At 37.5% G+C, this 26,122-nt stretch overlaps 1 protein-coding gene across 6 annotated transcripts in view; it reads left to right on the plus strand.

The window, feature by feature from the left end:
- Nucleotides 1-26,122, plus strand: part of Myo9a (myosin IXA) — a 223,638-nt gene that overhangs the window by 187,260 nt on the left and 10,256 nt on the right. For 4 of the 6 annotated variants that reach the window (XM_060375378.1, XM_060375373.1, XM_060375386.1 and 1 more), the window contains 9 exons: nt 1,685-1,732; nt 6,366-6,477; nt 9,430-9,491; nt 10,233-10,425; nt 12,939-13,067; nt 13,777-13,882; nt 15,046-15,177; nt 15,628-15,751; nt 17,536-17,589. In XM_060375378.1, the coding sequence (XP_060231361.1) occupies nt 1,685-1,732; nt 6,366-6,477; nt 9,430-9,491; nt 10,233-10,425; nt 12,939-13,067; nt 13,777-13,882; nt 15,046-15,177; nt 15,628-15,751; nt 17,536-17,589 (960 nt within the window). The remainder of the gene's footprint in view (nt 1-1,684; nt 1,733-6,365; nt 6,478-9,429; nt 9,492-10,232; nt 10,426-12,938; nt 13,068-13,776; nt 13,883-15,045; nt 15,178-15,627; nt 15,752-17,535; nt 17,590-26,122) is intronic. The other 2 variants (XM_060375381.1, XM_060375398.1) reach the window with 1 other exon arrangement.

Consider the following 26,122-nt stretch of genomic DNA (forward strand, 5'->3'; position numbering starts at 1 on the left):
CCAAACTCTGTTCTAATAATTTTGCCATATATTTTTTTCTGAACTTGCTTCACTGAACATATCCTTCACAATTAAAACATAATAGTGTGTCCACAATATTATATTTTCAGCTTTAATGGAAATTAATATATGAATTGACTTCTGAAAAATAATGGTTAAAGGTGAAATGAATTATGTATCACTTAACTTTCACCTAAGAACCTACAAGTTAGATCTCTCTTGAATCAGTTTTTCGGAAAAAATGTGTTTTGTGGGAAATCTAAACATCAGAAATATTAACTTTCACTTTTCAGTCCTGTTAAGAGTTGGAATCCCTAGTAAGGGGGACAGGAATTGTTTCTGTCTTGAACTCATGAGCTTCCCCTCCCCGCTGAGGGAGGAGCAGCTGTCCTAGGCCACAGATAAGGACATTGCAACCATCCTGAAGAAACCTGATAAGCTAGGGCCAGACGGAAGGAGAGGAGGACACGGCCCTCTCAGTGGACTCTGAAGGGGACAGGGAGGAGATGAGGGAGGGAGGAGAGGATTGGGAGGGAAAGAGGAAGAGGGCTACAGCTGGGATACAAGCGAATGTATAAAATTATTTAAAAATAAAAAAATATTTAAAGTCCAAGGGAAGAAAAAATTAATAAAATTATAGAGGAAAAAAAAAGACTTGGAATCTGACTGCTTGATATTTTAATTAAATCGTGGTTTAGAGCTAATATTTTATAATGTGTATTACAAAAGAGATAGTCGGGTAGGAGTTAGGAAAGTAGATCACTTGCTAGAGTACCTGCCAAGTAACCACAAAGCCCAGATCTGAGCTCCAGCACCATATAAAACAAGGTGTGGAGGTCCACATTTCTAATCCCAGCTCTCTGGAAGCAGAGCAGTTCAGGGTCATCCTTGGCTACACAGTGAGCTTAAGGCCAGCCTGGAAAACACCATATATTTTTCAGTTGGTTGTAGTGGCACTGTCAGTCTAGAGACTTAAAATAGGAGGATATAGTGGTCAAAGACAGCCTGTTTTTATATAGAGAAAATCTAACTAAAAAAAAAATTAACAAAAATATTTGTGTGTGTTTTAAAGAAAGAGATAGCTGTCTAAACATGATGATCAGTGTATTTTCATTACAACAGATGTAACAGTATTTATATATTGATTGTGCTTTGTTTTATTTTTACTTACTCTAGCTTATGAATTAAAATTTTAAACCATTTTAAATCATTTTAAAGTAAACAAGTTGTAGAAATTCTTGTGTTGTGAAATCAGGCTTGTGTGTTCTGCAGAAGCTTCTTAGGTCTTGGTTGCTATTCCTTTAAAGGGCAGGTTTACGCTGTTGTGTCCTGTGGTCATCAGGAGATGTCATCCTGTCAGCCTTCCCATGCTCTGCATGCCCTTTATGTTATCTGTCTCACATAGCAAACCTTTGTCGTTGACCACTTGACCAGTGATTCAAATGGCTAAGAATGATGTTCCATTAGAATGAACTGACATTTAAAAGTTCCTTCGTTCTTCTGGTTCTGTTAGCACTTCATTTTATCAAACTTAAATATTTTGTCAAATTTACTTAAGCTCTGCACAATTCCTCTTGAAGAATAAAGAGCTTTTATTATCTCTTGAAGCCATTCAAACTTTTGCAAAGAAGAGAGTATATTAGTCTTTGTAATCTCAGTTTATCTTTCTCCTCACCTCTGCCAGGTACCTAAAACAGAAAGAAAGAAAAGGAGGAAAAAGGAAACTGATTTGGTAAGTTACACTCTTGGTATTTTATAAAAAAATAATACTCTCCAGCTCAGTAGCTTAAAACATGTCTTCTGTTCCCGTGGATAGATGATGTAGTAATAGGTACCAGATCCTTTAACAAAGTAGGACTGGTAGTGGCCCTGGATCTCATGAACACTTACTTTCAACAGTGGTTTACTAAAATTTAAAAAAAAAAAAAAATGGAATATTTTCTCAAAATGGTGTAAATAACTTTTTTCCAGTTTGTTTACTATTTCTGTAGGTTAGCGCTTTGTGAACGTTTCACGAAAATGGAACTGTATAATCCCTGGTTTTCCCATATGGCTTCTTAGCCTGGTATTCTTGAGGTTCATTCATGTTGTTGTAGCAGTGAGCTGCACTGAGTACAGTAGAGTTACGCTGCAGACATCACTTTGTGGGGATTATGCTGAGGATGTTGTGCATGCTAGGCAGTTAGTCTACCATGGAGTTCATAGCCCCAACCTTTTCCTTCATATTTTATTTATTAGTTAATAGACATTTGGGTTTGTTTATGGATGTATGCTATGATTTCTCTCATATATAACCTTGAAGGTATAATTTTGGGTCATATGATAACTTTAGTTAAAAAATTCAGAATCTGCTAATCTGTTTTCCAAGTGAAAAACGCTGCCTGCAGTGCTGAGAGAGTTGCAATATCAGCACTTTTGCCACCTGATGTTACTGGGTATCTTTGTGCTGCAGCCATTATTTGATATGTAGTGGTATTGTCATTTTAATTTGCATTTCCCTTATGGCTAATGATGTTAAACATCTTAGTAATTTGTACTTCATTGATGGGATATTTATTTAGAATTTACTCATTAGTAAGTTAGTTTGCCTTGTTAGATTATGACCTTAATATATTAGGAATGATGCTGGGAAAGCTAGCACCGTACATGTAAAAGATTGAAACTGTATTCTTCTCTCTCAGTCTGCATAAAAATCAGTTCCAGATGAATCAAAGACCTTAGCATTAGGCCTGAAACTGCTGGAGAAAAAATTTGAGACAACACTTAAAGGTGTGGGCAATGTGTAAGGACTTTGTATAGAGAAAAAGATCAATAATTGACAGATAGGATCACAACTCAGTAAAAAATGGGCTGAGGAAATGAACATAGAGTTTTCAGAAGAAGAAATACAAATGAGCAGTAAATATTTTTAAATGCATCAACATCATTGGCCATCAGGAAAATATAAATTGTAACTACTCAGATCTTCCATATTACCCCAGTGAGAATGGCAGTCATGAAAACTGTGTTTGTGTGTGTTAAGCTACTGCTTTGTAGCTAATTTAAGAAATAGTCTTACAATAAAGTAAAATTGAGGAGCAGATAGAAACACTGCTCGATTTCATTAAACCCTTGAAATCAGCATCACCCTGACACTATAACCAGATACGGACACAACATAAGGGAAACTGTAGATCAGTTAGTGTTCTTAGTTAACACAGACACAAAAATTCTCAGTACCAGGCCACAAGGGAAGAGGCCTTACATATCAAGTTGCACTCAGTCCTGATGCAACTTGATGAACTGGGGTGGATGGAAAAGGAAGCTCCCCTTTTCTAAGGGAAAGGGAAGGGGAAAAGATAGAACTGGGAGGGGAGGAAGGATGGGGCTTCCACAAGGATGTAAAGTGAATTTTTAAAAAAGAAAAAGAAAAAAAGAACTAGAAAAACACAAAGGATCTAAAATTAAAAGAACTATAGTATTGGTATGTCACAATAAAAATAGTTCAGGTAAGAGAATTCAGTATTAATTTACCCAGATGGCATTGTCTGTGTTACAGTGCTGCTCAGAATGTACTCATAAATTTTGGTTTTCAATGGTGTATTAAATTATTACTTCACACAATGTCAATCTGACATCAGAAAGAAAAAATTCTCAATAAAACACTTAACAAGCAGAATTTAAGAACTTAATTCTTTCACTCCAGGGATACAAGGATGGTTTGACATATGCAAGTCAATAAATGTAATAAAGCTCATAAATATGTTTGAGGACCCAGATTATATATCAGTAGATATAGAAAAGGTCTTTGCCAGAGTCCTTCATGATAAAAGCCATGAAGAAACTGGAAATAGAAGATACCTCAGCATAATAAGTGGAATATTTGATAAACCAAGTACCGACATTATATTAAGTATAAAAAACCTGAAAGTATTTCCTTTAAAATCAGGAACAAAAGCATCATGCCTGTTCTTTACTCTTACTGTGTGTAGTATTCAAAATCTTAGCTAGAGTAGTATGACAAGGGAACAAAAATAAAAGAAATACAAATTTTAAAAAAGAAGTCAGATTATCCTGATTTACAAATGATCCTATACTCACAAAATCCTAAAAACTGTACCAAAAACCTATTTCATTTTATTCAATACAACAAGATAAAAATTAACATAAAATAGCTTTTTATTACCAGTAATGAATTTGCTGAGGAAAGATAATCCCACTCACAACAGCTTTAAAAAAAGAAAAAAAAAAAAAAAAAAAACGTATCAAGGAAGAAGATAGTAGAACAAGAAAAAGATCTCCCATGTTCCTGGATTGACAGAGTCATCATTATTATGAAAATAAGACTGTATTACCAAAAACTATCTACAGATTCAATGCAGTTTTCTTTTTAAAAGGATGATTTAAAAAAAAAGAAAATACTGGAAGTTGAATAGAAACACAGAATACCCTGAAAGCCAGAGCAGCCCTAAAAAGAAAGAACAATGTTGAAGGCATCACAATACTTGTACTCAAACTATGATACAGAGCCATAGTAACAGCATGGTACTAATACAAAAATAGGTACGCTAGGCCAATGGAATAGAGGTAAAGGACCCACAAATAAACTTATAGAGATTTAGTATTTGACAAAGGCATCAAAAAACATAAAATGGAAAAATATAGCCTGTTAACAAATTGTACTGAGAAAACTGAATATTAACATCAGTATCTGTCACCATGTACAGAAATCAATTCAGGGTGAATCAAAGACCTTAGTATAAAATCTGAAAGTATGAAGCTACTAGAAGAAATGATAGGCAAATGATTACAAGTGTAGGCAGGACATTCTGACAGGGACTCATAGTATAGGAAATAATCCCAAAAACTTAAAAATGGAGTTTCACAAAATTAAAAAGCTACTTCATAACAAAAGAAAACATCATAAGTGAAGAGACATTGGGTGGGGTGGATGCCAGTTATACATCTAATAGACACTGTAAATTACTTAAAAAATTAAAAACCAAACAAGACATTTTCAAATTGTCAATTGAATTGAAAGTTTTCTCAAAAATAGAGGAGGAAAGAAGAAAAAGGCTAACACATGGAAAATGCTCAACACCCTCAGCCATTAGGGAAATACAGATTAAAAACTGTATTTTGAACTACGCTTTACCCCTGTCAGAATGACAGTGAGCATATATGCAAAGAGGAGGAGCCCTTCTAGGCTACTCAGGAAAATATGAACTGCTACAGCTGCAATGGAAATCAGTATGGTAACTCCCATGACTTCGTTTGGGTTTTATTGCTGTGAAGAGACTCATTTAATTGGTGCTGGCTTACATTTTCAGAGGTTTAGTCCATTGTCATGGCAGGAAACACCAGTGTGCAGGCAGACATGGTGCTGGGGAAGGAGACTGTGAGCCACACTGGGCGGGCGTAGCTGGAGCATGGGAGACCTCAGAGCCTGCCCCCACAGTGACACGCTTCCTCCAACAAGGCCACACCTACTCCCAACAAGGCCACACTTCCTAATAGTGCCACTCCCTGTGGGCCAAGCATTCAAACCAGGAGTCTGTTGGGGCCACACCTATTCAGCCCACCACACCATATAATTTAGCTGTGCCTCTTTTGGGTATATTCTCCAAAGAGTCTAATCTGGCACACCACAGAGATACTTGTCCAGCCATGAGTATTGCAACACACTATTCACAATGTTCATGACACGAAGCCAGTTAGATGTTCATCAACAGATTAGTGGTTAACAAATGCTGCATATATACAATGAAATTGTATACCATTATAAAGAATGAAATTGTGACATTTGCAGTAAGATGAATGGAACTGCCTGCTCTACATACCGAGGCCCTGTCTCAGACAAATAAACAAGAAAGACATGTGTATTGATAATGTCACAATGAAACCATTTTCTTTTTTATAGTAACCCAGAAAGTTAATTAGGAAAAAGGAAAGAAAACATAAAAATTATTATTTATGTCAATACTTAATTTGCTTTAATTTCTAAATAGCAATAAGTATAGTTCATGAAAACAGAAGCCTTTTGGGGTCATGTTTGATTTTCAATAATGTAAACCATTCCTGGAAGTGAAAAATAAGCATTTTAGAACTTCTGCTTTCAATTTAACATGCAACTCAGAGTCATATAAGATAGCCATCATGTGTTTGTTGAGTTGTGTTGTTTCTGATATTGATTATATCTACATTGTTAGCTAAAGGACCAACTATATTTTATTTCCATTATTTCTTGGGGGATCATATTTCTCTACCTGGAATAAATATCCAGTGAAGTCTTAACAAGAGGTTGGAGGATTTCTCATTTGCTAACCATGTTAGGGAAGCATTTACTTCATTGGCTGTGGTATAAATAGTGAAATCTCTTCATTCAGGTGGAAGAGCACAATGGCCACATCTTTAAGGCCACCCAGTATAGCATTCCTACGTACTGTGAATACTGTTCTTCCTTGATATGGATAATGGACAGAGCCTCTGTTTGCAAATGTAAGTATTAGACATCTTTGAGGGAAAAGTCTTCATTGTCTTCTCTTCATTCTCTGCACAGCTACTACCACGTGCATGTCAGGTTCTGTAACCACTTAGAATAATAGTCAAGCCCTCTTGGACTATAACTGCATCACTTTTTAGTGCTTGAGCAGCTGAACTTTGGAAAACAGTTTAGCCCTTTGTGAGTATAGCCCTCTTTTTAATGCAGTCTTTCAAACGAAATGGTTTTATGCCACCCTGAAACTTGCTCTGACAGGCTGTCATGACTGCCTGAAATGCCTTCAAGGAACCCTTCCTTTGGTTTCAGTGCAAATTTACCATCTTCTTTTTAATTGTGCTAAGCTCTATAGCAACCAAGGTCTTTTTATCCATACCTGTGTGCCCTTTACCTTACAAAACAGTAAGGTAATCAACATAAACTTGGCTAAATGTAGTGAGCAGTAACCACACTACAGCTTGAATGCTGTGTTCTCTTGAAATTTCCTCCACCAAGTTAGTCCCTTAATTCTGCCTCACTGAAGATTTCAGAACCTGGATCAAAATAGATAAATTTTTTGACAGAAAATACAAATGGCCTTTAGTCCCAATTTACCATGGGGCCATTGTTTACACAAGGAACATATGAGCCTGGTCTCCAGTGTCCCCATTCTTATTAGCAGTCTGGTTTTCTATCCTCTTTCCAGAATATCCCATCAAGATCTGCTTGCAACATTCTAGGACTAGGGCTTTTCTCTACTGAAGTTCCATACTTTTCCACACTCCTCTTGCCAGGCACTTTGAAAGGCTTGTCAAGTTTACTCAAGACAACAACCTCACTTCTTTTTTTTTTTTTTTAATTTTTTATATTAATTACAGTTTATTTACTTTGTACCCCACCTGTAGCCCCTTCCTTCCCAACCCCACTCTTTCTCCCTCATCTCCTCCCCTTCTAGCTGACCCTAGCCTATCAGGTTTCATCAGGATTGGCTGCAATGTCCTCCTCTGTGGCCTAGCAAGGCTCCTCCTTCCTCAGGGGATGGGAAGGTCAAAGAGCCCACCTCTGAGTTCATGTCAAAGACAGTCCCTGTTCCCTTTACTAGGGAAACCCACTTTGAATGATGAGCTGCCATGGGCCATGTCTGAGCCCGGGGTTCTAGGTTATATCAATGTATGGTCCTTGGTTGGAGAATCAGTCTCAGAAAAGACCCCTGTGTCCAGATATATTTGGTTCTTGTAGAGCTCCTGTCCTCTCCAGGTCTAACTAACTCCCCCTTCTTTCTTACGATTCTCTGCACTCTGCCTGAGGTTTGGTTATAAGTCTCAGCATTTGCTTTGATACACTGCTACGCCCTCTATGGTAGGCTCCTGTCCTGTTTCTTGTTTTCTCCTACTTCCAATGACCATCCTATTTGCCTTTCTGAATGAGGATTGATCGTCCTACCCAGGGTCCTCCTTCTTGTTTAGCTTCTTTAGGTGTACAGATTTTATCCTGTCTTATAGGTCTAGTATCCACTTAGGAGTGAGTATATATCTAGTGTGTCTTTCTGCTTCTGGGATACCTCACTCAGGATGATCTTTCCTAGATCCCATCATTTGCCTGCAAATTTCATGATTTCTTTGTTTTTTAATTGCCGAGTAGTATTCCATTGTGTAAATGTACCGCAGTTTCTGTATCCATTCCTCCATTGAGAGACATCTGGGTTGTTTCCAGGTTCTGGGTATTACTAATAAAGGTGCTACAAACATGGCTGAACAAATGTTCTTTTTGTATACTTGAGCATCTTTTGGATATATGCCTAGGATTTATATAGCTTCGTCTTGAGGAAGCGCTATTCCTAGTTGTCTGAGGAAGTGCCAGATTGATTTCCAGAGTGGTTGTACAAGTTTACATTCCCACTTGCAGTGGAGGAGGGTTCCCCTTTCTCTACAATCTCTCCAGCATGTGTTGTCACTTGAGTTTTTACAACCCCACTTCTTTTTTTTTTTAAGATTTATTTATTCATTTATTTAGTTACTTAATGTACATGAATGCTCTATCTGCATGTATCCCTGCACGCCAGAAGAGAGCATTAGATCACATTACAGATGATTGTGAGCCACCATGTGGGTGCTGGGAATTGAACTCAGGACCTCTAGAAGAGCAGACAGTGCTCTTAACTGCTGAGCCATCTCTCCAGCCCACAACCCCACTTCTGATACCAGTTTTCTATGTTAATTTTGTGTTGGTGTGACCACAATGCCTGATAGAAACAATTTAAGGAAAAAGAAAATCATTTGTTTTGGCTCCTGTTTTCAGGGGCTTTAGTCCTTCATGCTAAATGGGCTGTGTAGTAGAGGCAGAACAAGAGGCAGTGATTGTGACCCACAGGAGGGGCAGAGTGTAGCCTTCAGATGCCCATAGTGACCTACCAGTGAGTTTCCACCTTGTAAGGATTCTACAACCTCCCCCAAATGGTGCCACTAGAGGAGGAATAAACATTTAAATAGTGATTCAGTGGGGATTTCAGATTCAAATGTAAATGAAAGAAGAGCTTCATTTTCTTATCAGTGGTCTTAAAATTAGGAGATTGATAATGGGAAGTAATCTGAAATGTACCCGATTAATCTGAAATGTACCTGATTCAGATACTATGGCTTTAGGCTAAGCAGTGGTTCTCAATCCTAATGCCCATAGTTACCATTCTTAATTGGGATTTCTGGAATTGTAAGAAGTTTTACAACCTGGCAGAACATATACACTAACTTGTGAATCAAAATATAAAGATATAACCTGCTGGGACTGTGAGGTGGGGACATGAGTGCAGTAGCAGAACAGGCACCTAGAAAGCATAGAAAGCTTGTTCATTCACACTGTCTGAAATGTATCTATGACCTTAGAGTAAATTCAGCTCCCAAGAAACAAACTGTGAGCTTGCTAAGTTGCCATTGATTTGCAGACTAAAATTGCTGTATCCTTAACCTGTTTTCCAGTGTGTAAGTATGCTTGCCATAAGAAGTGCTGTCTGAAAACCACAGCCAAGTGCTCTAAGAAGGTAAGGCACTACTGCTCCTCAGTGGTAGACAGTGGATTTACAGATCTTTTTTGCCAAATGGAAAGAGGTTGGGGCTTTTTTGGTAGCTTTTATAATACAGTGGTCTTCAAATTTCATGACTCCAGGTCTTTCTGTCTTCACCTCCTAAGAACTGGGACTACAAGTGTATACCACCATGCTCAGTTTATTAAATACACACACACACACACACACACACACACACACACACACACATTATTAAAATCCAGGAAGAAATGAGGAAAAACAAAGCAGATATAACATTTTAGGAGATACTGAACAGCACATCACATAAGAGTGTGAAATATTTAAGCCTAGCACGGTAGCGTACGTCTTTAACACAACAGTTAGGAGGCTGAGACAGGCAGACTGAGCATTAGAGGCCAGCCTGCTTTATCCAGCAAGTTCTAGGACAGCCAGGGCTACAACTTAATAAACAGAAATCCTAAAGCACATAAAATAGGATAATAAAGGAAAACAACGGTATAGTACTCCAAACAGAAGCAGTTTCTTACCTAAAGAAGCAGTGAAGTAAATCACAGTTAATTTCTGAAACTATTATGTCATCAATTTATACTTTTTAAACCACAGTTCTCTTTCCTCCCAATTCCTAGGGTTATCTGCATAAAATTGAGAAATAAAAAGTAATTCCTCTTAAGAATTGGCTAAGCATGTTCTGTAGTGTTTGAACACATTTAGAAACAAAATTTATCTTTCATTTAGTATGATCCAGAGCTGTCATCGCGGCAATTTGGGGTTGAACTGTCCCGTTTGACTAGTGAAGACCGAGCTGTTCCTTTAGTGGTGGAAAAGCTCATAAACTACATTGAAATGCATGGACTTTATACCGAAGGTATTTATCGAAAGTCTGGTTCAACTAATAAAATCAAGGAGCTTCGACAAGGTCTAGATACAGGTAAGATAGTGTGCCCCCAAATCAAGACGTAATACTTTTAAATTTTATTTCAGTTTTATTATATATTGTTTCTCTAAACATGGGGCCAGACCTTCTTTGTGGTACTTCTTTGCTATTTTTGAGCCTTTGATTGTATTTAGTTAACTCATCAAACATGTATTGACAGTATCAATTATACAAGGTATTGTTAAGTACTTAAAAAATGATCTCAATTTATTTAACAGCCTAATTAGATCCTGATATTTGTAATTTATGAAGAGGAAAATGTATGTTCAAGGAATTTACTAGAATTAAAGATTTTTTAGAAACCGTCTTGTGAACTCAGGGACATCATTTATCTGCAGTTACAGATAAGGAACCAGGCTGATAGAACAGCTTATCTAACTGCTTATCACCAACCATAATTTAAAGTGCTGCCTGTTCATTTTTACTGTTCTGACTACAGGTGTTATTCTTTGCAGTAGCTTTTACTGCCTGCCTGTCTACATTGAGGACTTAATTGTTTAAACTAATAGTGAGTTGAACACTTAGTGTAAAGCTTAGTCCCAGAGTATCTACAGGGCTCGCCTTTGGTTTATCATTGTTAGAAGAAAATAGTTCTTTTTAAACCAAATTTAGATACAAAGGTTGTCTTTATGTGACTAAGAATCACTGTGGTTTTTCTCAGGAACTAATCAGTGAGAAATGAATTAGTATAAGAATAATAGGAAATGCCTGGTAAACCTAGGCATTAAATTCTGACTGACAAATAAGGCTGCTACAAACATGGTTGAGCAAATGTCCTTATTGTGTACTTGAGCCTCTTTTGGGTATATGCCTAGGAGTGCTATAGCTGGATCTTGAGGAAGCGCTATTCCTAGTTGTCTGAGAAAGTGCCAGATTGATTTCCAAAGTGGTTGTACAAGTTTACATTCCCACCAGCAGTGGAGGAGGGTTCCCCTTTCTCCGCAACCTCTCCAGCATGTGTTGTCACTTGAGTTTTTGATCTTAGCCATTCTGATGGGTGTAAGGTGAAATCTCAGGGTCGTTTTGATTTGCATTTCCCTTATGACTAAGGACGTTGGACATTTCTTTAAGTGTTTCTCTGCCATTCGATATTCCTCTATTGAGAATTCTCTGTTTAGCTCTGTACTCCATTTTTTAATTGGATTACTTGATTTATTGCTCTTTAACTTCTTGAGTTCTTTATATATACTGGATATTAGTCCTTTGTCAGATACAGGGTTGGTGAAGATCCTTTCCCAATCTGTAGGCTGTCGTTCTGTTCTGACAACAGTGTCCTTTGCTTTACAGAAGTTTTCAGTTTCATGAGGTCCCATTTATTGATTGTTGCTCTTAGACCCTGTGCTGTTGGTGTTCTGTTCAGGAAGTTGTCTCTTGTGCCAATGAGTTCAAGGCTTTTCCCCACTTTTTCTTCTAAGCGGTTTAGTGTGTCTGGTTTTATATTGAGGTCTTTGATCCACCTGGACATTAGTTTTGTGCAGGGTGATAAGTATGGATCTATTTGCATTTTTCTACATGTAGGCATCCAGTTAGATGAGCACCATTTGTTGAAGAACCAATGACCATGCATGGAGATAACCTAAGACCCCTGCACAGATGTAGCCCCTGGCAGTTCAGTATCCAAGTGGGTTCCATTGTAATAGGAACAGGGACTGTCTCTGACATGAACTGATTGGCCTGCTCTTTAATTTCCTCCCCCTGAGGGGGAAGCAGCACTACCAGTCCACAGAAGAAGACAGTGCAGCTACTCCTGATGAGACCTAATTGACTAGGATCAGAAGGAAGGAAAAGAAGACCTCCCCTAACAGTGGACTTGGGGAGAGGCATGCATGCAGAGGGTGGAGGAAGGGAGGGATTGGGACGGGAGGCGGGAGGGAACCACAGAGGGGATACAAAGTGAATAAAGTGTAATTAATAAAGAATTAAAAAAGAAAAAAGAAAAAAAATTCTGACTGACAGAACTTGGATCACTCTAGTTCCTGGGCACTTTTCAGGTTGGGCTTGCTTTTGAACTGTGCAACAGCCCAAATGTAAATCATTCGTTCTATATCCTCCTGTCTATCCTTAAGAAATTTATAAGCAAAATAGGATGAAGATGTTTCTGTCACATTTCCCTGCTGTCTTATCTCTAAGATTGACTTAAAGTCATCCTTACTTTTAGAGCTTTCCCCTTAGACTTCTAAAGCATTGGTTCTCAAGAGTGAGAAGAGTATGAGGTATATGGACCAAGACGGTACAAAAATCAAAAGCAAGCAAATAGAAACTTCTGTAGCAGTTTGATTCTTCATGGAAATGTGATCTTTTACATTTGCATTCAGAAAAGATTTAGAAAACATAGACACAAAAATCTGTTCCTGCATGGTTAGAAGTGGCAATTCTAAACTTGGAACCAGGCTGGAAAATATACATTTGTTTAATTAAAAAACATGAAGGCTTCTTTTTGTAGGTTTACTTTGTGAAGTACACTGTTTAAATCTTTTTTGCATGTTTTTTGGCTATTATTTAAATAGATGCTGAAAATGTAAACCTAGATGACTATAACATACATGTCATTGCAAGTGTATTCAAACAATGGCTCCGTGATTTGCCCAATCCACTCATGACTTTTGAACTCTATGAGGAATTTCTTCGAGCTATGGGTAAGTACAAACTTACTGGGTTTAAAGGAAAGGCCTACTCTTGATTAAGTAACGTCATCTATTGTATTCATTATTAAGCCCTCCTACAGTAGCTTAGCTTTTATAGGTCCTAAATTAAGCCTCTGACAGTCAATACAAAACTTCCAGTGTACTGTTCCTATTCAAATGTTGACTTCTTGTAGACTCTTCTAAAAGTTTCTTAGTAAGCCACTTTGTTGCTTCTCACAGTAACTAAAAAATGTAGGTGTTATAAAAAAGAGTAAAATATCAAATAGAAGATTTTTAGGGTAGGTTAACAGTCGGTCAGTTGTAGGTCTAAACAGAACTGTGTCTAAGGCTAGCTGTTTATACCAGCTGGGCTCTGTGCTTTATGTAGTATGTGGTATATTGGTAAAAGTATGCCCAGAGGCATTTAGACCTGAGGATTAATAATTACATCAAACAGTTGGTTAATTTTAATGAGACACCAGTCTGTCATACAATGTCTGAAATGCTAGGATACTGGTGTTCTTGCTATCCTCAAGGGCTTATCAACTAAACTTTGGGAATTCAAATGTAGGGAGCTATATAGCTGAGAACCATGGTTCTGTCTCCCCAAGCTGGAGCCATCATTCTCTACTGTAGAGCTTTCATCCAGGAGGAAGATACAGCATATATCAGGGATATTCAGTGTAACTTGCTACTTTTGCCTTTTTTTGTTTTTTTTTAGGCCTTCAGGAGAGAAAGGAGACAATCCGTGGTGTGTACTCTGTAATTGATCAGCTTTCCCGAACTCATCTCAATACACTGGAGCGCCTTATCTTTCATCTAGTTAGGTAACTTACTCAAGACAAGCTCTCACTGTATATCTTTGTCTATCTGGGAACTCACTGTATAGATCAGGCTGGCCTTGAACTCACAGATATCTTCCTGCCTCTACCTCTCAAGTGCCAGGATTAAAGACATACATCACTATGCCTGGTCTTTTGGGGGGAAGGAAGGGACTTAGGATCTCATTTAAATAAAGAACTTGAATATATAAAGTCAGTGTCTTGCCTGGGAATGTAGTTCAGCAAAAAGAGTGCTTAGTTAGCATGAACAGAGCCTTTGGTTTGGTCCTTACCAATGCTTAAAAAGGACAACCCCTCCCCACAGCAATGAAACACCTTTCTTCCTATCTAATCTTTGTGCTTTTAAATAGGGGTTTAGGGTTCCCTCAAGCAGAAATCTGCTAAGTTGAGTGACTGTTGTTGTCATGTAGCAGCTTCCACTTCATGGTGGCACCAAGTAACTTAGCCATTTTAATCCCTGAAGTAGAAGAGTTTGTGTCTGGGGACATAACTTATTTTGGGGAAGCTGGATTCAGATTATACTCAGGAACTGCTTGACTAGAGGCTTCAGGAGTAGATATATTTCCCTGTGTACAAACATTAGAAGTGGTTGGAAATACAGCCCTCTTTCTGGTCAGATGTATGTTATGTTTGGAAATGCCTTAAAACTTCTAGGGGCTGGAGAGATGGCTCAGAGTTAAATAGCACTGACTGCTCTTCCAGAGAACCTGAGTTCAATTTCCAGCACCACATGGCAGCTCACAACTGTCTGTAACTCCAGTTCCAGGGGATCTGACACTGTCCCACAGACATACATGCAGGGAAAAAAAGCACATAAAATAATTTTTTTTTTTAAACTAAGAAAAAAATCCAATACAACTTCTGCATTCTGCAGACATGTTGATGATACTGGGTTTAAGCAGCAGGTCACAGACTTCCCTTGATATTCTGTATGTTGACCTATGACCCAGACTGTTTCAGGGAGTAGTAGAAGTCCATTTTCCAGGTAAAGGGATAGCTTTGGGGAAGTTTACAATGTCTTCTTAAACTTAAGTGGGAATCTGTCCAGTACTATGGGGTTGGTGGCATATTTTTTCCATTTCTTCACACTAGTCTGTTACTTTTAACCATAACCCTTTCATTTGTATTGGGTTTGTTTTATTCCTTAGGATTGCTCTACAGGAAGACACTAATCGGATGTCTGCTAATGCTTTGGCTATTGTGTTTGCACCTTGCATTCTCCGTTGCCCTGACACTACTGACCCACTACAAAGTGTACAAGACATCAGTAAGACTACCACGTAAGGCCAGCCATCTTCACCTCTACTGGACCTTAGTTGTGTAGTCCACTTTTTCCAAGCATCAAACACAGCGAATGACTTCATAAGTTCCTGTACCTTTAAGCAGATTCTTGGTTATTATGCTAAAGCTTGCTTCAACTTAAGACTGCTTTAGAATTTTTAAATGGATTTCTGTTTTTTCAAGGTATTTTATATATATATAAACATCTCCAGAGTTACCTGATTTCAATCAATTGATCTGGGTGTTATGATTTGTAACTATTTTCAGTTGGTTTCTAAAATGCAGCGTTGTCAACCACTGTTGTGAATCTACTTTTCTCTGAGGTCATAAAATAAATGATGCTTCCTTCATCCTTAAACTGTCAAAGACACTTAGTTAAAAGTCCTGTAGAGAGATAACACTTCATTGGATTTACTTCGGCTTGTAACAGTTTTCTCTTCCTGTTTCAGCTGTGTGGAGCTGATAGTTGTAGAACAAATGAATAAATACAAGGCTCGTCTGAAAGATATCAGTAGCCTAGAATTTGCTGAAAATAAAGCAAAGACCAGACTCTCACTGATTCGCAGATCAATGGTAAGATTCAAAACATGGAGCCACTGTGAAGGGGGGGGGGTCCTCTTGTTCTTTTTTTTTTGTAAGTATGTGTTTGTGACATATACAGATCATGCACAGAAGAAACTTTTCAAAAGAAACACAGGTGCTGTGAATATGTAATGATCTTTAAGTTATTATAGCTATGTGTATAGAGTATATGTAAATAAATGTGCAGAATTTTTAAAATATTTTGAATAAAAAGTTGGTGGCTTATAATCTTCCTTGCATATAATCCTTAACTGTCCATGCCATGAAAACTTAACTTTATCTTAACGTTTCTCCACATCCTTCTGCTATCTTTTCCTGTTCTCAACCACATCATTTTTGATGGCCTTTCCAATATTCCTGATAGTAGAGAACTTAATCATTTGGAATTGAATATGAACTAAAGTGCTTGATTCATACAGAAGCAGAACTCCATTTATGAGTCTTCTATGGTCAAATATTTATCTAGGGATTTGTTGTTTTGTTTTGAGATGAGCCTACCACGTGATAATTTCTTCATTTACTGACCTTTATATTTAGTGTCTTCTGTTACAACTAGTGGCCAGTGATTATGTAGATAACTCCAGTTACTGTTAACTAAGAATCAATAGTATCTGTGTTCTGGTAAACAACTGATGCATTCAGGTTTAACTTTTACTGACTTGTTACTCCTCCTTTCAACTGTAGGATAACATCATAGCAGCAGGCACTTCCTTCAGAACCCCAGCAAATCTCTCAAACAGCAGCTTCCAAGTTCTCATTCTCATATTTTCTTGGGACCCAGCAGTGCTTCTTGAACCATGTCATTATAGTCTGTTGAAATAACTCTGCTTCTTCCTTTCCTATTTTAAGCTTCCTAGCACAGTACAGATGTTCAACAGAGGTCTGTTGGTAGGGTTAGTAGATGATCTCTAAAAGCAAATATAAGCATAGCCTTTTCCAGACATTATATGAAGCTCACTGACTTCGGATTCCCATCACTATGATAAAACACCATGACCATAAGCAACTCAGTGGGGGAGGGGTTTATTTCGGCTTAGAGTTTGTGGTCCTGTCATTCTAAGAAGTCAGGGGAGAAACCTGAAGGCAGAAATGGAAGCAGAGACTGTGAGAGAAGTGCTGTTATGGCTCGCCCCGTGTAGCTTGCTCAGTCTGCTTTCTTAGACCACCCAGGATCACCTGCACAGGAGTGACACTGGCCACAATGAGCTGGGCCCACCCATATAACCATCAGTCTAAAAAATGCACCACGGGCTTGCCCACAGACCAATATGATGAAGGCATTTTTCTCAATAGAGGTTTTGTCTTTGAAAACAACACAGCTTGTTTCAAGTTGACATAAAACTAGCCAGCACACTCACCATAGAATACTATCTAAATCTCTTCCCAAGGCCTTAAAAATGGAAATCCTTTCTAAAAGTAAAATATGAAAAAAAAAGAAAAAGTAAAATATGGGCCCAAGGCATTATATCAGTTGGTAGAGTTCTTGTCCTTAAGACAAGGTTTATCCCTGACACTGCAAACAAACACAAATCTTTTCTATATTAAGAATTTTAGCTTAGTATTGAGAGGTTTAATTTTTCAGTACCCACCTAGGAAGAGCTTCTTAACTGCAAAACTTTATTTCAAAGCAAATGGAAAAGCTGTGCATTCCCTCCTCAGTACTGAAGAAAACGACTGTATTCATTCCACTGAAAGATTTAGCCTTCTCTTTTAATGGGGCAATGACATGTGCATTCTAACCTTCTGCTTTCCTTTTCATGTCCTTCCTAATCCAGAAACCTGTACTAATTGCAGTTAGATTTATGAGCATTACCCGCAGTTCAGTCTCGGTATGTATTAATATTGCACTGTGTCACAGTCACTTCACATCATTGTGTCTCATTCATCCAGGAATTGTTCTGCTCTGTCAGTCATTCATGCCTGTCTGCCTCACATGTTCGAACCTTGTTCAGGGCCTACTTTTTGATCAGCCTTCACTTGCCTTCTTCTTAACCTTTCTTTAGGTCATTCCCTTTCCTTTCTCTGTGTTATGCAGGTTAACAATGTTCATTTGAAATATTGTCAGATAATCCTCCTTTGAGTTTCTATTTTAGTTGAATCTTTAAAAGTGGAGGTCACAGATACTAAGGTATCGAGTTCATTCTGCTGTATGAGCTACATTCCTAGCAAATCCACTTTATTACTTGAAATACCTGTTAAGTTTTTTAGTATCTATCATGAGTAATGCTTATGTATCTGTTTATAACTGATTGGTGTTATCTTCCCAGATGTAGAAATTTGGCTGTTAGCTACTTAAGTGTTTGTCAGACAGGATTTTGTTGTTGTTGTTGCCTCCTTTTAAACAATATCTGTGCAAAGGAAAAATAGAAAAGTTGAAAGCTAAAACACCAAGCTATGTGGAAACTAATTTCAGAATATGTATTTTTGTGTACTTGTTGATTTTTAAATACAGGTATCATTCACTAGTAACTAGTAACTATGTAATAATTATCAATTCTACCATATCAAGCTTCCCTTTCCCATAGAGTATCAACGTAACAGCATGTCACTATTACATTTCTTTCAAATGCTTCTGTCTCATTTAAAATAAAGTACACATATTAAAATTTCAGTCAGAGGCTTGATATCCAGTATTTGTCTCACTTCCTTATAGACTATACCTTTATCTGGGGAATGATAGGCTAAACTTCCTTGCAGGGCAGCAAGACCTTTATCTGGAGAAAAAAAATATAGGGTACAAAATTCTACATGCTGTTCCATTGTTGGCCAGTTTTCTTTGACTGTTTTACACTGCTGTTCTGTCAATAGTCTAACTGAAGGTTTACTCTCCTGACAGTCACATCAGACCTGTCATCTCTGTGCATTGCCAGGACTGTTTAAAGCAGTGGTTCTTCCTAACGCTGCAACCTTCTAACACAGTTCCTCATGTTGGGGTGACCCCTAGCTATAAAGTTATCTCATTTCTACTTTAGAACTGTAATTTTGCTACTGTTATGAATAACGATGTAAATATTTTTGGAAATAGAGGGTTGTCAAAGGGGTTGGAACCTACAAGTTGAGAACCACTGGTTTAAGATGGGACAGCATTTTCTATCTAAATTCTGATTGATGGTATTGACATGGTGTGGGAAGCTGTCAAACTGTCAGGGCAGTTACAAATTTTCCAATATTTTTCTAATATTTGCTTAGAAAGCTTAAGAATTATCACTGACAAAAAAAAGTCACTTTAGAAAATAGGTTCTTTTCAAATATGATCAGGGTCTGTACAGCATACTCAAATGTGAACAGCCATGCTTTGTCAATTGTTGCACTGTAAGGAGATAAAAGCAGCAAAGTCATTCAGCTTGCTATTCAGCTAGTTGTACAAACACTGTTTACTCGGATAACCCTCAGCACATTGCAGGGAGGGGTGCTTTTTGTGTCCTTATCATTTTATTATACACAAATAAAACCAGTGAACTTGACTCTTAAGGGTTAATAATTAAAGTACTTAACTGATGGCATGAAACTAATTTTTACCTGTGAATACATGATAGTAAAGACTATGAAGACTAGTAGTACAGTTTTGTATCATTACCTTGATCGTGTAGAGGTGTCAACACTGTGTTTTCATCCACTGTTGCTTTTATCTAAATGTAAATGTTAGTAAGTGGGAAGGACAAAGAGAGTCTTAGCATTATTATAAAAGCAGAGTCTGCATTGTAGATCCTTTGGGAATGCCTCCACACCCCTACTGAAAACCCGTGAAGTGTATTCAGAACCAGAAAACCAAGGCTGGGGACATAGCTTGGTGGTAGCATCCTTTCATGCTTGAGGCCCTAGGTTCAATTCTCGGGCGAGGGGTTGGGCAGGGGAAAAATAACTATGGCTGTTTCACTACACTACATAGAACGTCTGAAGATATGTGCAAGCATGTAGCGACTCCATTTAAAGTCTTTACTAACTTTCTTTATGGGATGAACTGTAGTTACAGGTGTGGGATATAACTTTTGAACCAGCCTCAGTACCTGCGTCCATAGATAGCTCATATCTCAATATCATACAAAGCATGGACTTAGGCAGGACTGCCATGCAAGGATGGTAGGAAAACATTGAATAAATGACCTTTCCTGTCTAAGAAAGAAGATCCCTCAGATACAGTCTTGAGAATTCAGTTCCTTCCTGTTTTTGTGGCTTAATGAATGACAACAGTGATCTTTTACATTCCCTATTTGGGGCAGATTTTCTGTTAGGATTCTAAGGTTTGTGCTCCAGCTACTTATGTCTACTATCTGGAACTGCACAGTTCTTACTCTTTATATTTTTAACCCACAAACAAACCCCAGTTACATGTACTTTGTTTGAGTCATCAGAAAGTATTATAACTCTTCACGAGGGGACTGTCATCCTACATACTCAAAGTCCATATTCCATTATCATTCTTCAGTTATGTAGGCTTATGTTGATTGACAACACTGAGTTTGTGTCTAATCTGTTATGTCTTGCTATTTCTTCCTGTTGTGTTTTTTTTTTTTTAATGAAGTTTAGTAGACTCTCTTCATAGGCCACAATCATTTTAGCGCTGTAGTATATTTTCTATATATCTTCACTGTTACCTACTTAAATCTTAAGAAAAAAAAATGGACGTGTTAGGTAAACTGGGAAAACTTTGAAAAAAAAAAGTATTTTCACTTAGAATCCTTAACTTTAAAACATTCGGATCCCAGTGTTTTTCTTAGTTTTGTAAACCAACTATGGGCTAGCCTTGTAGCATTCTAACCCAGATCTATGAAACAGAGTTCTATTTTCTGATTTTTTTCCCCCACTGCATAGATCAGGCTGGCTTTGAACCTGAGTCCTCCTTTCTCAGGGTTCCCAGTGCAATAAAACTATAGGTATTGTCAATATAAGATGGTCAAAATCAAAACATGTTACCTAAAAGCAGACCAGGCATATAAAGACTACTGTAGCAAATGCTTCCTTTGTTTTCTTTGTTGTTTGCCACCGAAATTTGTATCCTTGAACACAGTGCTGTTTCTGAGCCATATATGAATGAAGTCATGTAATATCTATTTTTTGTATCTGACATTCCTATCATCTTTATGTATGTAAGGCTTGTCCATGGTGTGTTTAGTTGTAGCTCAGCTCACTCTTGTTGCTGTATCCTGTTCTAAAATATATGTGCCACAGTTTATCCAGCATACTGTTTATGTGTTTTGTTTGGGGGAATAGGCAACATGCATGCATTTTTGGTAGGGTGTTATTTATGGGTGAAATTTCTGGGTCATTGGAAACAACATTTTCCAAAATGGCTGAACTAAAATCTTCAGTGTACAGGAATTTCTGAATGGTTCACTACCTCCCTAACACTTGTATTGTCACATACTTTTAGTCATTATAAAATGCATCACTTCTTAAATTTCAAGTTTTGTTCTGTGACTTTAATGTGCACAGATCGGTTCAGCCTTCATGTACTTTGTCTTGTGAACATGCTAAATGTGCTTTTGTGCTTTTCTATTCTTAGATGGTTTATTTTTTTTTCTAATTCTTTCTGAGTCCTGCATATAATCCTTTGATCAGTTATTTCTGTTGCAAGCATCTTCCATTTTATGGTTTGATTTTTTTTTTTTCTCTCTCTCTGTTAAAAGTATCTTTCAGGGCAGGCATGCTGGTACATGCAAGCAATCTCAGCACTTAGGTAGAGGCTGGATGATCACCAGTTGAAGCTCAGCCTGGCTTTTATAACTTTTTAACAAGTCTGCCTCAAAAAATAATAAACTCAGCACTCAGGGAGGCAGAGGTAGGCAGATCACTGTGAGTTTGAGGATCGCGTGGTCTACAAAGTGAGTCTAGGACAGCCAAGACTACACAGAGAAACCCTGCCTTAAAAAACCAAATAAATAAATAAATGAAGCTGTTGATGGACAGAGGTTAATTTTAGTGTAATATATATTTTTATAATTTTTATTTTTTTATAGTAATTACAGGTTATTTACTTTGTATCCCCGCTGTAGCACCCTCCCTCTCTCATTTCCTCCCTTCCCCTCTCTAAGTCCACTGATAGGGGAGGTCCTCCTCCCCTTCCATCTGACCTTAGTTTATCAGGTCTCATCAGGACTGGCTGCAAAGTCCTCCTCTATGGCCTACCAAGGCTGCTACTCCCTCGAGGGGGGAGGGGTCAAGGAGCCTACCACTGAGTTCATGTCAGAGACGGTCCCTGTTCCCCTTACTAGGGAAATCCACTTGGATGATGAGCTGCCATGGGCTACATCTGAGCAGGGGTTCTAGGTTATCTCCATGTATGGTCCTTGGTTGTAGAGTTTCAGAAAAGACCCCTGGGCCCAGATATATTTGGTCCTTGTGGTGCTCCTGTCCTCTCCAGGTCTTACTAACTCCCCCTTCTTTCAGCTTTTTAACAAACTGTTTTAAAAGTCATCCTATTTTCTTCAGTTTTACTACTTGTAATTCATAATGTCAGACAAAATATTAAGTCATCTTCACAAAAACCCAAGGGATATTTGATTTTTTTTTATATTGCACAGCATGTGTAAATTGCTATTTACAGATTTGATGATTCAGTAGTATTTATTTTCCTGTTCATGAGCATGATCTTTCCCTGTATATATCATTAATTCTGTCAAGTGTTATATGTTGAGATTTTAATTATCTTTAACTGTAGTTATTAATGTGTAACGTGAATGTAATATTTTTATTTTAAATTTTTGGGTTTTTGTTGCTTATTACATAAAATATCCAATTTACTTTGGTATTTTTCTGAATATTCCTTTTGATTTCCTAGCTGTATCATTTATGAATGATCATTTCATTTGTTTTTTTATAGTTCTTGAACCTCTTCTTTGTTTTTCTAAAGGAACTAGAACCTTCATTCAGTGTTGAATGAAACAGTAGTAATGATCACTCTTAGCATGTTCCACTAACCACAATGCCTGATGTTTGCTGTAGAATTTTTATTCTTTATGAGATTAAGTATGTTCATTTGATTCCTGGCTTTCTTATTTGTTTTTATGGTATTATGTTGGCTTTTCTGTTTTTAATATATCCACACTGAAGTCTTTCATGCCATTTTGAGATGTTTCACAGTGTAACCCTTCCATTAAATGACCTTGTTAATGTTTTTCTAATTTGTGTTAAAACAAATTAGCCTGGGCATGGTGGCACATGACTTTAACCCTTCAGCATTGGGAAGGCAGGGGTAGGTAGATCTCTGTAAGTTTGAGGCCAGCCTGGTATATATAATGTAATCCAGGATAACCTGGACTACATAACGAGATCATTCCTCAAAACAAATTGGGATGTAGTCCATTTTAATTATTTGGAAAAATGTATCTGTCAGATCACTTATATGTGGAAGAATGAATCTGTTAGCTCTCTTATATTTTACTATGTATACATAATCCCTTGTTGCTGACTACAGGTTTGTCCATTTGTTTCTGCTGCTAACTTATTTCAAATCTTCTGAAGCTGTTAAGAAATGGCTGTAGTTGGGGCTGCAGAGATGGCTCAGTGGTTAAGAAATGGAGGATGAGAACAGGAGGAGATAAGGAAAGGGGCTACAGCTGAGATACAAATTGAATAAATTGTAATAAGAAATAATAATTTTAAAAAATTAAAAAAATAAAATAAGGAACAAAAGAATCAAATGAACAATGAATCAATGCAAACTAACTTAAAAATAAATTAAAAATTATGACACTGCTCACTTCATATTATTTTCTCTTTGTCAACTTCTATTGTCTTATTCCTCAGTAAACTTCCAATTTCACCCTCAAAAAAAAAGAAATGGTTATAGATATATAGTCATATACAAATTTGAAAATACTTTATCGTCATTACTTGGTCTTTTGTCACTCTGAAATATCCTTCTATTATAAATGGCACTTCTTACTTTATGTTAAGTTTTTATGTTTAGTTTTTTGAGGTAAGGTCTCTCTATGTAGCCTTGGGTGTCCTGGAACTTACTCTGTAAACCAGACCAGGCTGGCCTCAAAATCACAAGAGATTTTTCTGTTTCTACCTTTGAAGGGTTAGGGATACTGGGATTAAATAGTACATACCTGCCACTTTTTATTATTTTTTTAAACTTTGTTTTTGTTTGAGACATAAAATCAGTCTGTATACCTGGCCTGGAACTCATTATGTAGCCTAGGATAGTTTCAAACTCACAGCCTCCCAAGTGCTAGGATTACAGATGAGCTACACACACCCCCCAACTGCTTTCAGTATTTGAGTAATATTTTATATGTAGCCCTTCAATATGTTTCTGACAATCTTCCAAGTTTAAAAGGAGCATTTGATATATCTATATACATTTAATTCTGTTGATATTATATTTGGATTTGTTAAGACTTTAAAAATGTTTTATGTATGAGTATTTTGTCTGCATGTCTGTCTTGTACCTCAAGGCATGCCTGGCATCTGAGTTTGCCAGAAGAAGGTATCTGATGCCCTGGAACTGGAGTGTCAATGGTTAGAAGCCACCATGTGGCTGCTGGAACTGAACCCAGGCCTTCTGCCAGAGCAGCCAGTGTTCTCAACTGCTCTGCTGAGCCAGATCCAGCCCCTGTGTTTATATTTTAAACGCATTTATTGTGCAGGTTTGGTTTGGTTTTTCCCCTGGCATGTGTTCCTTTTCTTTTCTTGCCACCTTTGCTTTTGTTTTGTTTTTTGCCTCCTCCTTGATAGTATCTCTCTTTTTTTTTATTCTGCTAGAGTTCTTATACTCTTTTAGTCTAAAGATCACATCATTAACCCTTTCAGTGTTCATTAATTGGTACTTTTTATCCTTTTCCTAGATAATGTGCAAGGACTTTAATATGTTAGTCATTGTCTGACTTCATTGCTATTGGCAGATTTTTATCTCTTTGTAGATTTTAAATACAAAACATTTTGTTTTAGATAGTCTGTACATTATCTTCATTTGTGTTTTCATTCCTGCACCTCTAACTTTTCTTCTTGAGTGTTTCCGCCTTGCTGTTGAGAACTTCCTTTAGCTTAGGACAGTGAATCAATGCCTATTATCTCTTTGCCTGATGTTCACCTCGTATTTAAAGATAAGATGAATTTTTTTTTCTGTTTTTTTTTTTTTTTTTTTGTTTTGTTTTTTTTTTGTCTAACTTCTTTTTAGAGGAAATTAAAGAGCAGGCCAATCAGTTCATGTCAGAGACAATCCTGTTCCTATTACAATGGAACCCACTTGGATACTGAACTGCCATGGGCTACATCTGTGCAGGGGTCTTAGGTTATCTCCATGCATAGTCCTTGGCTGGAATAGCAGTCTCAGGAAAGACCCCTGTGCTCAGATTTTTTTGGTTCTGTTGCTTTCCTTATGGAGTTCCTGTCCTCTCCAGATCTTACTATTTCCCACTTCTTTCCTAAGATTCCCTGTACTCTGCCCAAAGTTTGGCCATAAGTCTCAGTATCTACATTGATAGTCTGCAAGGCAGAGATTTTCAGAGGTCCTCTGTGTCAGGCTCCTGACTTGTTCCCTCTCTTCTCCTTCTTCTATTGTCCAGCTTCTTTGCCTTTCTGGATAGGAATTGAGCATTTTAGCAAGAGTCCTCCCTCTTGATTAGTTTCTTTAGGTGTACAGATTTTAGTAGGTTTATCCTATATTATATGTCTATATGAGTGTGTATATACTGTGTGCATCTTTCTGCTTCTGGGATAGCTCACTCAGGATGATCTTTTCCAGATCCCACCATTTACCTGCAAATTTCATGATTTCCTTGTTTTTTTGTTTTTTTATTGCTGAGTAATATTCCATTGTGTAGATATACCACAATTTGTGCATCCATTCCTCCACTGAGGGACATCTGGGCTGTTTCCAGCTTCTGGCTATTACAAATAAGGCTGCTACAAACATGGTTGAGCAAATGTCCTTATTGTGTACTTGAGAATCTTTTGGATATATGCCTAGGAGTGCTATAGCTGGATCTTGAGGAAGCGCTATTCCTAGTTGTCTGAGAAAGTGCCAGATTGATTTCCAAAGTGGTTGTACAAGTTTACATTCCCACCAGCAGTGGAGGAGGGTTCCCCTTTCTCCACAACCTCTCCAGCATGTGTTGTCTCTTGAGTTTTTGATCTTAGCCATTCTGATGAGTGTAAGGTGAAATCTCAGGGTCGTTTTGATTTGCATTTCCCTGATGGCCAATGAGGTTGAGCATTTCTTTAAATGTTTCTCTGCCATTCAATATTCCTCTGCAGAGAATTCTCTGTTTAGCTCTGTACCCCATTTTTTAATTGGATTACTTGATTTTCTGCTGTTTAACTTCTTTAGTTCTTTATATATACTGGATATTAGCCCGCTGTCAGATATAGGATTGGTGAAGATCTTTTCCCAATCTGTAGGCTGTCATTTTGTTT

Source organism: Meriones unguiculatus, chromosome 1 (assembly GCF_030254825.1).
Source record: "Meriones unguiculatus strain TT.TT164.6M chromosome 1, Bangor_MerUng_6.1, whole genome shotgun sequence".
In the NCBI taxonomy this organism is placed as follows: Eukaryota; Metazoa; Chordata; class Mammalia; order Rodentia; family Muridae; genus Meriones; species Meriones unguiculatus.